Raw genomic sequence first — 15,361 nt, forward strand, 5'->3', positions numbered from 1 at the left:
TTTGGTCACATTTGCTAGGCACATGTGTTATTCATTACATTAGACAAATAATATAATTTGTTATGCTATATTTGATACTGAAATCTAAATACAATATTTAAAAAATATTGATTGATAATATTAAGCATATATTTAAATCCTTCCATACATGAAAAGTATTAAGGATTTTTTTTAAAGAATCAAGACTGTATTATATGATCTATGCACATGAGAAAATCAGCAGCTCTCCAACCAACACCATTAGCACTTTAGCAGGAAGTAGGGCTCAAATAAAGCATTAAGGTCAACATTCTATTTATTTGAGCTAGATTGCCCTCAACTATTAGCATCTGACAGTTTTCTAATAATGATTGAGTGTCCAATAAATATATAATCATACCATTTCATTCCACAATCATTGAATCCATTAATTTTTCACTTTTTCTGAACACCTTTAAACCCCCCCCCCCCCCCAAAAAAGAAAAATTTGTAGTATGATTTTAACCAAAAGAATAAAAATAAAAACAGAAACTTATCAATAACATCATAGTTGTTCTAGTGATTACTCTGATTAATCACCTTTGTGAAATCAGGAAATGCATAAAGAAAACGGAAAAGGAATCAATGGTGAACTTAGTACTTCAAAGTTCAAACAAGCACCAAAAGCAAGCAGTTGATTTCAAAATTGTAGTACCCATCATCACAATATCTTCACGTGAGGATGATGCAAGTATCAGCAGTATAACAAATTTAAGAGGAAAACAACCAAAGTGAATTTCAAAAGTCATCTATAAAGTTAACATACCCCCTCCCCTCCAAAAACAAAAAACAAAAGCAAGTAGAAAGTTGATACACAAAACATAGAATAAAACCAAAATTGTGTTTTCCAACTGAACTACTACGGATATATTTTTGTCTGATCTGTATCAGACACATCCAACAAGTGTATAGAAAACATAGCAGGGAACAAGTAATATATTTATAATTCACTAAATTATTGCAAAAAAATACTCCCTTAACCAGTTCCTCTGTCATATGGACTTCCCAAATTGGAAACATATTTATGTCAAACAAGTATGCAACACAATAATTTCATCTACTCAACAGCAGGGATGAAGCTACAAAATGATTTGGACCCCTCAAAACAAGTGAAAATTCATTCTCATCCTTTGCAGATGAGGTAGATACATGTTCTTTGGGCAATAAGTTGAAGGTCCTTTTATCACAAACTTATGAATCATGAATGTATCATAAGTAAAACTAAAAACAGGCAAAGAGAGAAAATGTGGGTGAAGTTAGTGGTATTGTGTATTCATGTTTCATTCAGTGTGATAGCCAAATTTATTTGGGACCCCAAACCAGTTGAGTTTTATTAACTATAAAATAAAAAAGACAAACAAAATTTAGGTTGCTATGTCTTAGGTTCTTCGATTAAGGAAAGCACTGTCTGTGTCTCATTCCTCCAGCCACCAAACACAACACATTTTACAATTACAACAAAGACAATTGCCAAATTGTAAACCAAACTAAATATAGATATTAAGACATAGAAATGAACTTCCTATAATAATAATAATAAGGTCTCACTCACCTGAAGTACTGCCCATGACATTCACACAGTACACCAATCTAAGCCTTGGCCTTCTCTAATAAAAGCTCTTCTTCTTCGTCTTCTTCTTCTCTCTCACAAAGAGAGCTAAAAATGGACTAACACCTTTTCTTCTTCTTCTTCTTCTTCTTTTTCTTGGTTTGTTTAGTCTTGTTTACTTGTGTGAGTTGTGTCTGATACTGACATATTGTGTATGTCAAAGTCAATAAAAGGAACTTTAAATAGACCAAATAGCACCCACACCGGTGTGCGAAAAACCTAAACAACTGACCGAAACTGGCCGAAACCAAACCGAAATAAATATATAATTTATATTATATTTAATATTTATATGGGCCTTGCAAATATGTTGGGCAAACTTGGGTCTATCGTCTGGGCTTGGCTTTGCCAAAATTACTCAAGCCCACTGCTCATTAGATAAGTTAGATTAACTAGGGGGTGGTAATTCGTGTTCACGTATCGAGTTCGTGTCATGTCAAGTCATGAATATTCGACTACATAGGTCAACATTAACCCGACATGTTTATTAAACTGGTCAAGATTCCTCAATCCTAACCCAACCCATTTATTAACAGGTAAGTCGTGTCGACCTATTTATTAGATTTTATCAAAATGAAAAAAAATTATGAAAAAACAAACAAATAAATATTTTTAATATAAAATTTAGAATTAACGAATAGTTGCATCACAAATAATCATTCAAAACTAAAACGTATCTCAATATCACAAATAATTAATCATAATATGTCAAAGAAAATAAATCACAACAACTAATAAGTTTATATACCTAGAGTTTGAATGGTATATTGGTAATATGTCATTTAATTAAATGGGTCAAACGAATTCTATGCGTTCTAGGGGTATGCAAAAGCTTACCATCACCGAGGAAACCGACCGGCACCGATCATTCCGAATCGTAGCTGCAACCGACTGACAGTACTGATGCCGGCAAGCGGAGGGCGAAGCGATTTCTGATGCCGGTGCGGTGCAAACGTCGAAGTAGAATGTCCGAAACCGAGATGAGGCGAACTGAACCAATATGATACAGAGATATAAATTTCAATTGAAGTAATACGACGTCGTTTCATTAGGATTTCTTTTTTTTTTTTTTTTAAACAACGTCATCGCTTCACTTGTTATTAAAAAAAAATAGCAAACAACGTCGTTTTATGCTAGGTTTTCTGAGTTTTGCCTGCTATAAATTCATTCTATTCTCTTATCCATGGCCTTCACTTTCTCTCTCGCTCTCACCTCTCGGCTTGGTTGGCCTCTGCCCTCTCAAGTCTCATCATTAGACGCCTCACCAATCAAGCAGTTGCCACCAGCTACTCAGCCCAATCTGCAGCAAGCCATCTATAATCCCCTCTCCTCTCTCACCCTTCACCCTTAAGGCTTAAGTTCTTAAGAATCTCTTTCTCTATTTGCCTGATTCCAAACTAAGCTTATAGTGTTACACTGTTACTTCAAGTTCAAGTCCCACTCCCACATCCATCATGTATTCATGTCTAGTTGTCTGCCAATTAAAATTTAAATAACATTTATGGCATTATTTTTTTCGTGTTACTGTTGAACTTTTTCTTTAAATAACTAAAATTTTAATAGCATCCATAGTTTTGAATATTATAAAGTTTATAGTTTTTTTTTTTTTTTTTTTTTTTTTTCGTGTTACACTATTGGACTTTTTTTTTTTTTTTTTGAAAGGTATCCTGTTGGACTTTTTCTTTAAATAACTAAAGTTTTAATAGCATCCATAGTCCTGCCTAGTATAAAGTTTATAGTGTTACATTGCTTGAAAATCCAATTTTTTTATATAAAAAATAAAAACAGTTTTTTTAACATTTCAAACCGACTAAACCGATTATACCAACCGCAAAAAACTGCACCGTTAAAGGTCGAAAAACCGATACTAGGTAGTAACATCGGTTCCAATTATGAGAAAACCGATCCCTATCGGTTCGGTAATAAATTTAAGAAAAAACTGAACTAATCAAACCGTGCACACTCGTAGTTAACACTAACCCAACCCATTTATTAAACGGGTCAATCGTGTCAATCCGAATATGACATGAGCCCGTTAAGACTCAACCCATAACCTACTAATTTTGTGTCGTGTCGTGTCAGATTCGTAAGTCATGTCAAATTTTGCCACCCCTAACATTAACTAACTAAAATTAAACTAATTAACTTAAATTAATTAAGTTAAACAGAAACTATTTATAAAAAATAAAATAAAATAAATCCCTAGCCTTACCCTGCCCACCCCACTTTCACTTGCACGCCTCCTTCACTCTCTCTCACACAGAGCCTCCATCACTCCCTCTCACACACACCAGCCTCCATCAGTCCACATCTGCCACCGGCCTTCACACGCCGGCCTCCACGGCTACTCCACATACACAAGAGAATTTGATTTCTTTCTTCCCAAAACTCAAAACCCAGTTACAGACCCAAGAGAGAGAATTTTCTTCCACGGCATTTATTTTTTTAAAAATCATTAATCACTTTCTTCTCCTCAAACCCCAGTCACAGATCCGAGGCAGATCGGCCTTGTGTTGACTTGCGAATTTCGGGTAAGCTTCTGTTTCATTTTTGACTGAGTAATTGTTTGTTTGCGGATTTGGGTCTTCATTTTTGGTTTAGGTTGTGTTGTTTTGACTGATTAATTGTTTGTGGATTTAGGTACTTGATCCATTTTAATTTGTTGATGAAAAACTAGAAACAACCTTTTGTGTTATCTTCCCTCATCATAAAAGTGATATTGCCAAATAATTGCTACCGCGTGCACAAAGTTAAACTGACACTACTGTTTAGTATATTTAGCTTTCAAAGAAATGCTTGGCTATACAGAGAGCATGTTAAATCTGAAGATGCCATTGCAGTCGCCTCAGATTTTTTTTTTTTTTTTTTTTTCTAATTAATGATATACAAAATCTAATAATATTATTATTTTTAAAATAACTTTTGACAAAAAAAAAATCACACACATATATAAAGTCTTACCATTTCTTTTTACAGAGTTTTCTTATTTTGAAATTGTTGTATGATTTTGATAATGCAAGCTACATATGTTTCAAAATTTTGATTCAATAAAATTTCTTGAGCTTTTCTACCTAATGTATTGTTAAGGTACCAAAGTTTTAAGAACAAAATTAAGCTACAAACTTAGTTGTAACTTAAGACTACAACTTTTGCTAAACAAATTAACATGATTATATATTTTCAAAATCTAACCATTGAATTTCATGTTCTTTATATTTTTAAAACACATGTCATGTCAATAGAATGTTATTTACTATTAGTTCCATAAACTTATTTTTTATGTATAATTTTAGACTACAAAAACTTGGAATTTAAACATTTGATTGATGACAAGGTGAAGTTTTCAAAAGAGAATTGTGGATTTGTCAAAATTCACATCTAATAATCTAATAAAATAATATTAAGTGGTGTTGTAGCCTTAGTCTACAACCAAAATTGTTGTCAAACTTTGTGCAAAGTTTAATTATGTTGGGCCTAAAAAGACTTAGGGTAGTCAAAATTTTTCTTATAATAATTTTTTTTCTTGGCTTCAATGTGGAGCCGCCCCTGTGCCATTGTCACCTCCATCAATAGAATGCTTCTTGCTGCTCAATACATATATTCTTGCTTGTAAAGCTGAGTCTTTTGCCCAAGCAAAGCCACTCAGACTTGAGTTCCAAATCCCACAAGTCTTGTGCAAAAGCACTAAGTCTGTGAGAATTGGGGCCAGGATCCTCGTGGCTGAATCATTCTCATGAAATTCACTTACATATATGTATATGTATTAATATATATATCCTAATCTAAGAAACTAACAATTATTTGAAGATATGTGCATTGTATAGTTGTTCTTGTGTAGGACCTATAGAGGTAAAAGGAAAGGACAAAACTTCATTGCATAACAAGCATGGAGAAAGATTGTATAGTGCAGAGAACCAGAGATTCTGGGTTCTTACAGGCCTAATACACCCCGGGATCCCACGACAGTACACCTCGGGATCCCACGACAGTACGCCCGGCGTACCAAGTGAAGGAATTCTTTAAAATGTTTATACAATAAAAGATAAGTCTTAAATATTCTATTTCAATCTCTTTCTCATTGTGAATATTATGAACATCTATTTTACTTATTTTATAAGAGTAAATGGTCATTTTATGATACTAAAACACTTATAATGGTATTTTATTGCTTAGGAGGAATCGCATTTTTGCCTTGAGGAGATTTATGTGACTTGCGCACAACTTGGTTCGTAATCAGCCCCCATTTAACTGCGGTGAACCAAGCCCAGTCTACCAAACTACAACTATTTGGCCCAGGATCCTTGGGCCTATGTGCTAAAGAAAAAAAACACTCTCACACATGTCAATTGCAATTTCAGAAACATGAAAACTCAGATAGCTCAATTTGTAAAGCAATAAAGGCATTCAGTTAAAGATGTTATAGAAAGCACTTCAAATTGACCGAGAGTGAGTCAACCTTAACTTAAGCTATAATGAAATTTTTTTGGTAATAGAGATTTAAGTGTAACATAACCCTGCATGATGTAATTTTGCAACTATAAATATTAGATTTGGCATTACTGTCAGAAACTAGTAAAACATTTCCTTGTGAGGTACAAAATGAATCCAACCCAAAAATTTTCTAAAGTTTTATTTTGTATTAGAAATTTCCAAATCACTCTTAAGTCAGGACTAAGTCTAGCAAAATCATTGGTCCTTAGGTATCAACTTGAAAATAAATCAATAAGGCCCACTCTAATAAATTTCTTTGCACATTACAATAAATAATTAGAATACTTTTTCCTCATGCTGCCTTTTGTAAAAGTAAGGAACAACAAAAGAAAAGGTAGTGTAATCTCTCTATCATTTTCTCTATTTTATTAAAACTAGTTTTCTAACAATTTTACCTACCAACGTTTCTAACACACCCTCCAACAATCTCTCTATCATTTTCTCTATTTTATCAAAACTAGTTTTGGTCACACGTGCAGGGCACGTGTGTGATTCATTACATTATACAAACAATATACTTTGTTATGCTATCTTTGATACTGAAATCTAAATACAATATTTAAAAAAAATATTGATTGATAATATTAAGCATATATTCAAATCCTTCCATAAATGAAAAGTATAGGGACTAGGGCTCGAAATAATGTATTGGGCCTTGTCCGAGGACACTAACAAGTCTGAGGGGGAGCAAATAACTATTAAATGATTTCTAGTAAAAGTCTCATAAGTGGGAGAAGAAGGAAAGGAGATCTGAGGAGGAATTCCTCCTCGGATACGACGAATGTAGTCCAAGTATGTACTTTAACAATAGAAATGTGCCCCATGAACATGTGAAAGGGAAGAAAACTCAAAATATCTAAGGAAAAGTTGCTACCACCGCATTAAATGCACTGCAGCTACCTTTCTAGCCGCATTAAGGTGGAGAAAATCTCTGAACAGTGCTGCCTTGGCTATCACAACTCACAGAAGGTTGAAAGAGGTGTCTGATGGGATGGGCACTCAAGTAGGGACTCAGATGATCAACAAGTGTAGGATCAAGATGATCAGAAAGGAGCAATATAATGTGGGAGAACCCCCATGAGAAGGGGATCGGAAAAAGAGAGAGAGAACACTGTAGCAGTCTAAACTGTCTTAGTATCCAACTGTGATCAATATACAATAATTGTGGTCTCCTCGGACTGAAAGTCCATTGACATCAGTATCTCTTATTTGTGCTTGATTGTCATTTAATCCAATACTAGCCATTGTCCAATTCATTAGGACCTAGTTCTTTGACCCATTCTCTACAAATTTATTGTATTGGGCTCATTGGACCAAGACTCCATACATTTTGGGCTTGGGCTTCAAATTCTTAGCCCTACAAAAAGTATTAAGAATTTTTTTTTATAGAATCAAGACTGTATTATATGATCTATGCACATGAGAAAATCAGCAGCTCTCCAATCAACACCATTAGTACCTTAGTAGGAAGTAGGGCTCAAATAAAGCATTAAGGCCAACATTTTATTTATTTGAGCTAGATTAAAAATTCATAGTAAGATTTTAACCAAAAGAATAAAAATAAAAACAGAAACTTCTCAATCACATCATAGTTGTTCTAGCGATTACTCTGATTAGTCACCTTTGTGAAATTAGGGCATGCATAAAGAAAATGGAAAAGGAATCAATGGTGAACTTAGTACTTTAAAGTTCAAACAAGCACCAAAAGCAAGCAGTTGATTTCATGCAAAATTGTAATACCCATCATCACAATATCTTCACATGCAGATGATGCAAGTATTAGCAATATAACTAATTTAAGAGGAAAAAAAAAATCACATTGCATCACAACCATTGAATTTCAAAAGTCATCTATAAGCTGCAAGTAGAAAGTTAACATACCCCCTCCCCTCCAAAAAAAACAAAAGCAATTAGAAAGTTGATACACAAAACATAGAATATAACCAAAATTGTGTTTTCCAACTGTACTACTACGAATATATTTTTGTCAGATCTGTATCAGACACATCCAACAAGTGTACAGAAAACATAGCAAGGAACAAGTAATAATTCACTAAATTATTGCTAAAAAATACTCCCTTAACCAGTTCCTCTGCCATATGGGCTTCTCAAATTGGCAACATATTCATGTCAAACAAGTATGCAACATAATAATTTCATCTACTCAACAGCAAGGATGGAGATACAAAATGATTTGGACCCCTCAAAACAAGTGAAAATTCGTTCTCATCCTTTGCAGATGAGGCAGATACATGTTCTTTGGGCAATAAGTTGAAGGTCCTTTCATCACAAACTTATGAATCATGAATGTATCATAAGTAAACTAAAAACAAGAAAAGAGAGAAAATGTGGGTGAAGTTAGTGGTATTGTGTACTCATGTTTCTTTCAATTTGATAGCCAAATTTATTTTGGACCCCAAACCAGTTGAGTTTTATTAACTATAAAGTAAAAAAGGCAAACAAAATTTAGGTTGCTATGTCTTAGGTTCTTCAATTAAGGAAAGCACTGTCTGTGTCTCATTCCTCCAACCACCAAACACAACACATTTTACAATTATAACAAAGACAATTGCCAAATTGTAAACCAAACTAAATATAGATATTAAGACATAGAAATGAACTTCCTCTAACAATAATAAGGTCTCACTCACCTGAAGTACTGCCCATGACATTCACATAGTACACCAATCTAAGCCTTGGCCTTCTCTAATAAAATCTCTTCTTCTTCTTCTTCTCTCTCATAGAGAGAGCTAAAAATGGACTAACACCCTTTTTCTTCTTCTTCTTCTTCTTCTTCTTCTTCTTTCTCTCAGTCTGTTTAGTCTTGTTTACTTGTGTGAGTTGTGTCTGATACTGTGTATGTCAAAGTCAATAAAAGGAACTTTAAAAGGACCAAATAGCACCCACACCGGTGTGCGAAAAATCGAAAAACCAAAACAACTGACTGAAACCGGCCGAAACCGAACCGAAATACATATATATTTTATATTTGTATGGGCCTTGCAAATATATTGGGCAAACTTGGGTCAGTCTGGGCTTGGCTTTGCCGAAATTACTCAAGCCCACTGCCCATTAGATAAGTTAGATTAACTAACTAAAATTAAACTAATTAACTTAAATTAATTAAGTTAAACAGAAACTAATTAAAAAAAAAAAAAAAAAATGAAACTCTACGCTTACCCCCTACGCTTACCCTGCCCACTCCACTTTCACTTGCGCGCCTCCTTCACTCTCTCTCACACAGTGCCTCCATTACTCCCTCTCACACACACCAGCCTCCATCAGTCACCGGCCTCCACATACACAAGAGAATTTGATTTCTTTCTTCCCAAAGCCCAAAACCCAAAACCCAGTTACAGACCTAAGAGAGAATTTTCTTCCACGGCATTTTTAAAAAAAAAAATCATAAATCACTTTCTTCTCCTCAAACCCCAGTCACAGACCCGAGGCGAATTTCGGTCTTAATTTTGGGTAAGCTTCTGTTTCATTTTTTACTGATTAATTGTTTGTTTGCGGATTTGGGTCTTCATTTTTGGTTTAGGTTGTGTTGTTTTGACTGATTAATTGTTTGAGGATTTGGGTCTTTGATCAATTGTAATCTGTTGATGAAAAACTAGAAACAACCTTTTGTGTTATCATGCCAATTTACTATTATCTTCCCTCATCATAGAAGTGATATTGCCAAATAATTGCCACCGCGTGCACAAAGTTAAACGGACACTACTATTTAGTATATTTAGCTTTCAAAGAAATGCTCGGGTATACAGAGAGCATGTTAAATCTGAAGATGCCATTGCAGTTGCCTCAGATTTTTTTTTTCTATGATGTTTGTCATGAAACTTAAATTATACAAAATCTAATAAAAATATTTTAAAAATAACTTTTGACCAAAAAAAAATTACACACAAATATATAAAGTTATACAATTTCTTTTTACAGAGTTTTCTTATTTTGAAATTGTTTTATGATTGTCACATTATCGATATTGCAAGCTACATATCTTTCAAAATTTTGATTCAATAAAAATTTCTTGTGCTTTTCTTTTTGTTTGTAAGGACCTGATATATTGTTAAGGGACCAAAGTTTTGAGGACAAAATTTAGCTACTTAGTTGTGACTTAAGACTACAACTTTTGCTAAACAAATTAACATAATTATATATTTTCAAAATCTAACCATTGAATTTTATTGGGCTGGTTCTCTGTGTGGAGGAACCATCCTTTTTCTTCTATTTTGGATTTGCCTGATTTTTGTAATGTTCGTTTTTGATTTGTTCACCCTGTGTACTTGGGTGTCTCTTTAATATCAATGAATCTTTATTACTTATCAAAAGAAAAAAATAAAATCTAACCATTAAATTGCATATTCTTTATATTTTTAAAACACATGTCAAATTTCATGTCAATAGAATGTTATTTACTATTCGTTCCATAAACTTATTTTTTATGTATAATTTTATACTACAAAAACTTGAAATTTAAACATTTGATTGATGACATAGCTATTGATATTCACTAGTATGGAGGATATAAAAAGAGAATGTGGATTTGTCAAAATTCACATCTAATAATCTAATAATAAAAAAATATTAGGTGGAGTTGTAGCCTTATTCTACAACCAAAATTATTGTCAAACTTTGTGCAAAGTTTAATTATATTGGGCCTAAAAAAACTTAGGGTGGTCAAAATTTTTCTTATAATAATTTTTAAAATATATATAATAATTTTTTTCCTGGCTTCAATGTGGAGCCGCCCCTATGCCATTGTCACCTCCATCAAGTGGGATGTTAATAATTCGAATCAAGTTTTACAACATGGTGAAGTTTTCACTGTAAAACAAAATGTGCAAATTGGAGCATCTCTTCTAAAGTTTTCAACAGCCGAAGAAGATTTGCAGTTTTGGGTTTTGTTTAAATTTCTGTGTAGTTCTTCTTCTCTGATATGTAATATTGCTGCTATTTGTATTAGTTGTGCAGTGTAGGAGAGGATCTGCTGTCCTGTACTGCAGTGTAGTTTGGTGTTGTTTGTGTGGTAGACAGTTTCACTGAGTTGTAGAACTGGTATTTCATTTTTTCTTTTATCTCTGATTCATCTAAAAAAAATTCACACTACATTCTCGCAGAAACAGAAAAGAAAGGAAGAGAGAACTTGGAAAGCTAAAAGGAATAGAAGAAGAGAGAGAAATACCAAAGAAATAACCAGTTCTTGCATCTTGCTTCTTTGCTCTTTTGCTCTTCTGTGTGTTTCAACTTTCAACCATGGCTCGTCCCTTTGCTCTGTCCTTATCCGTTCTCGTTCCTTTGCTCTTCTTGAGTTTAGGCAGTGCACTTCAATTAGGTCTTAGCGTTGGAACCATGGCTCATTCCGTGAGCCAAGAAAACTCCCCAACGTTGACCTATGAATATGAGGTCTTTGTTAGTTTTAGTGCAGAAGATACCCACAAAAGTTTTACCTGCCATCTCTTCGGTGCTTTAGACCGTAAAGGGATTCATGTGTATAAATCGGGATTTATTCAGACTGAACCAATGAAGGCAATCGAGAAATCAAGGATTGCAGTTGCGGTGTTCTCTAAAAACTATGGTAATTCGGAGTGGTGCCTGGATGAGCTGGTTAAGATCATGGAATGCAAAAGGTTGTTCAATCAAAGGGTGATCCCTATTTTCTACGATGTGTCTCCATCCGAGGTGCGAAAACAGAAGGGCAATTTCGCGGAGGTGTTATTGAATGGCTCCGGAGACAAGGTGAACAGTTGGAGGGTTGCTTTGACAGACGCTGCAAACTTGGCCGGCTTACACTTGAAGCCATTCCAGTAAGGGCATTCCCATCAAAGCTTTTAAAAACTTTAGCATTTAACACCTCAAGGTTTTAAAACCTACTTTATCTATTTTTCAAACATTATTTTACGTATGATTTTTAAAGTAAAAAAGAAAAAGGCTCTCGTTTATGGAAGAAATAAAAGTATTTAGAAAAATATGTATATCTATAATCCATTATATGCATATAAAACTAAAGTAATTTAAATTATGATTGACCGTATGCACTTTATATAAATTTTTTTTATATGATAGAATTTATAGTTTCATATACAACTACAATTATAATAAATGCATATTAGTTATTATCATAATTATTAAATTTTATATTTAGAGAAAAAAAAATCATATTATGTTGAACTTTCATGTGCATTGCACCCAATGCCAACTAGTTTTGTTTTAAGTACAAAACTTAATGTGCATTTTGTAGCTTCATAGCTAGAAGGGTATTAAATTTAGATTCGGTAGTGAGGATTTTTTGCCATTTAAGGAGAGCTTGAAAGGGCTTTCAAATCTGTGATATAGGGAAGCATAAATTGTTGTTTGAGTTTGAGGAAGAGACAAATGTGGATAATGGGAGAACCAAGTTCCTTTGTGATAAAGATTTGGTTATTATGAAATGATTGTCGCATGATTAATCGATCAAATCAGTGAGGCTTTAAGGTGATTTTGTTCTAGGTAGAGATCTACGATCTCCTAGTTGGGTTAACCGTTTAGATTGCATTGTTTCTAATCATAATCCATTGCAGATTTGTTTGGATGATGAGAATGCTCGGTTTTATAGGAGTTGGCGTCCTTTTCGATTAGAAGCCAATATTTTTTAGTGTGATGGTTTCAGTAGTTATAGTAAACATCCATGTTTTCATCATATTGTTATTATAATCTTGAACTTTTTATTTGATTTATCAAGATTCTTCTATAATTTGAGGATCAAATTTTAATACGTGTATGTATTATAAATTTTAATATAAAAATTATTTTATAAAGTATAATAACGAGACAATAAATAATTTAATTTGTTTTTTTATGCAACAACACTAGCAAGAAAATCTAAATATATTAAATATCTAAATAATTGGGTTTTGAGATAATATATATTTGGGTGTGTGTGTGTACTTTTGGATGATGGGAATGCTCGGTTCTGTGGTAGCCAACACCCTTTTCAATTCGAAACCAATATATTTTTAGTTTTATGTTTTACTATTTCTAGTGAATTATATTTGAATTTCTTTGGTTGTTAGTTAGTGGGAAGTAGTTGGTTCTAATTTGCCATGGAAATACTGTAAATCAAATAAATTTCAATGAATAGGCAATTAGATATTTGGCATTTCATTCCATTTTTCATAGCTTATTTCCTCTTTATTGTATGATCAGTTGATCACTGACTCTATTCTTTAAAAAAAAAATAATTGTGGTTTCGCTCGCATTTGCAGTCTGGAGTCAGAATTTTTAGAAGAAATTGTGGAGAGCATTTGGAAAATACTAAAGGACGAGGAATCAGCTACCGCCCCATCCCGTGGTCAACACTCTGTACCAATCATCACTCCGCAAAATGACTTTTCATTACGTCATAATGAGTGGACTTTCCCTTTTTTTTTTTTCCCAAAAACGTAATATTAAGTGATTTGCTGATGTCATAAATGACGACATTAACATGTGAAAGGAGATCCCTTTCATCCAGTCTTTCTAACTTTGACTTGCTCAAAAAAAAATTCCCTTTCAAGTAAATCCTAGTCCACGTGGAGTCGATTCATCCCTCCTTTCCTTCCCTGCTTTTATTCATCTTCGCGGCTGCCTTTTGTTATTCCTTTCTTCTGTTCTTATTATCTTTTGTTAAATCCTATTCCACGTGGTGAAAGCTTTTTTTTTTTTTCCCTTTTTTGTTTTTTGTCTTGTATTTTTTTTTTTTCATCGCCATTATTATTGTTTTGTTTCTACGTCGGGGGTCCACATCAACGAGAAGTATGGGGCTCAAAAAAAAAAGAACGACAGGTTCGTGAAAAAATGCAAGAGAGCATGGGGCTCACTAATTGGATCATTCTCAGCCCGTAATAAACATTTGTTAAAAGAACATGTTACTGATACCCAGAATTAGCTCTTGGGAATTGGGACCCATCCCTTCTTTTCTGTAAACAATATGTATGCAACACTTCCACCTCTGCATATTTGCTAAGTTATTTACTGCCACTATTAACTTTTATAGTTGTCATATCACCTGTTTCATTGCATGCTAATATATGTGAAAGATGTGGAATCTATCCTTCTGTCTTTCATCGAATCATCGCTATACTAGTTCATTAATTGGTACATTATAATCTAACTATATTTTTTCTCATTTCAATATGTGAAATCTAGGATTCAGCTTGCTGCAGGTGAGATTTGTCTTCATATGTGAGATGGTAAATTAGCAAAGCTTGGAAAATCCCATATTTAACAAATTGGGTTGACCCTAGCTAGGTTTTTTTTTTTTTTTTTTTGGGTAAATTTGATAGAACATGGTTGAATCCTATTGGCTATTCTTAGCAATTTATCCTAAATTAGTCACTGACCCACGCAATGCGTAGGATTAGATAATCACTCTGGAATTGTAATATATTATGTATAATTTGTTATCTAAAACTTGTTGAAGATAATTTTAGCTCTCCCTAAAAATTAAACAATTTCTAAAATTATTTTTCATCTTTCTATTTCTACTAATATATCATTTTATTATTTTGGGTATTTTTGATTGGTATTATTCTTGTATAAGGTGGTCCATATTCTTCAAAATTATGTTTTAGTATGCTATTTTTTTTTTTTTTTTTCTCCAACTAAACTTTTCAAGTTTCAAATAAATTATTCAAATTATTCTCTCTATTAAATGAGATTATTATGACAATCAAAACTTATTACAAACTCATACTGAATATGTATAATTTATTTTCTAAATTTGATTGTACATAATTTGTTCTTCTTAAAAATTAAACAATTTCAAAAATTAATTTTCATCACTCTATTTTTTACAAATATATAATTTTTTTATGTTTTTTTTATTGATATTATATTATTCTTTTTTGAAATGGTCCATATTCTTCTAACTATTGTTACTATGCATTATTTTTTCCTAATTTCTTTTTGGTACAACTAAAACTGTTAAGTTTTAAAGTTATAATTCAACCCATCCTATAAAGTCTACTTTTAACCATTGTTATTATGCATTAAAGTTAAGGAGATTATTATGATAACCAAAACTTATTCTATAATTACAATTGATATTACTCAAATAATTAACAGTACTCTCAATCAGCCAAAGGGCTTGTAACTGAATTGACATCTCCCCATACACAAAGTGCTTAGGGATCTAGGGAGGAAAGGGTTCAAGCTGCGGAGTTAGCAGCATGGTGTAATTATTTCTTAAAAAAAAAAAAAAAAAATAGTACTCTCAATCAAAAC

The 15,361-nt window shown here is 33.0% G+C and overlaps 2 protein-coding genes across 2 annotated transcripts in view; both read left to right on the forward strand.

Moving 5' to 3' along the window:
• The window catches only part of LOC126718567 (probable serine/threonine-protein kinase PBL28), a 45,503-nt gene that overhangs the window by 7,153 nt on the left and 22,989 nt on the right, over positions 1 to 15,361 (forward strand). The window lies entirely within an intron of this gene.
• LOC126718570 (disease resistance protein RPV1-like) lies at positions 9,316 to 14,158 on the forward strand. Its single transcript, XM_050420850.1, has 3 exons — positions 9,316 to 9,589; positions 11,239 to 11,925; positions 13,363 to 14,158. Exons 2-3 carry the CDS (start codon positions 11,375 to 11,377, stop codon positions 13,541 to 13,543), a joined length of 732 nt encoding a protein of 243 aa, XP_050276807.1. The 5' UTR covers positions 9,316 to 9,589; positions 11,239 to 11,374; the 3' UTR covers positions 13,544 to 14,158.

Source organism: Quercus robur, chromosome 3 (genome assembly GCF_932294415.1).
Source record: "Quercus robur chromosome 3, dhQueRobu3.1, whole genome shotgun sequence".
NCBI classification, from domain to species: Eukaryota; Viridiplantae; Streptophyta; class Magnoliopsida; order Fagales; family Fagaceae; genus Quercus; species Quercus robur.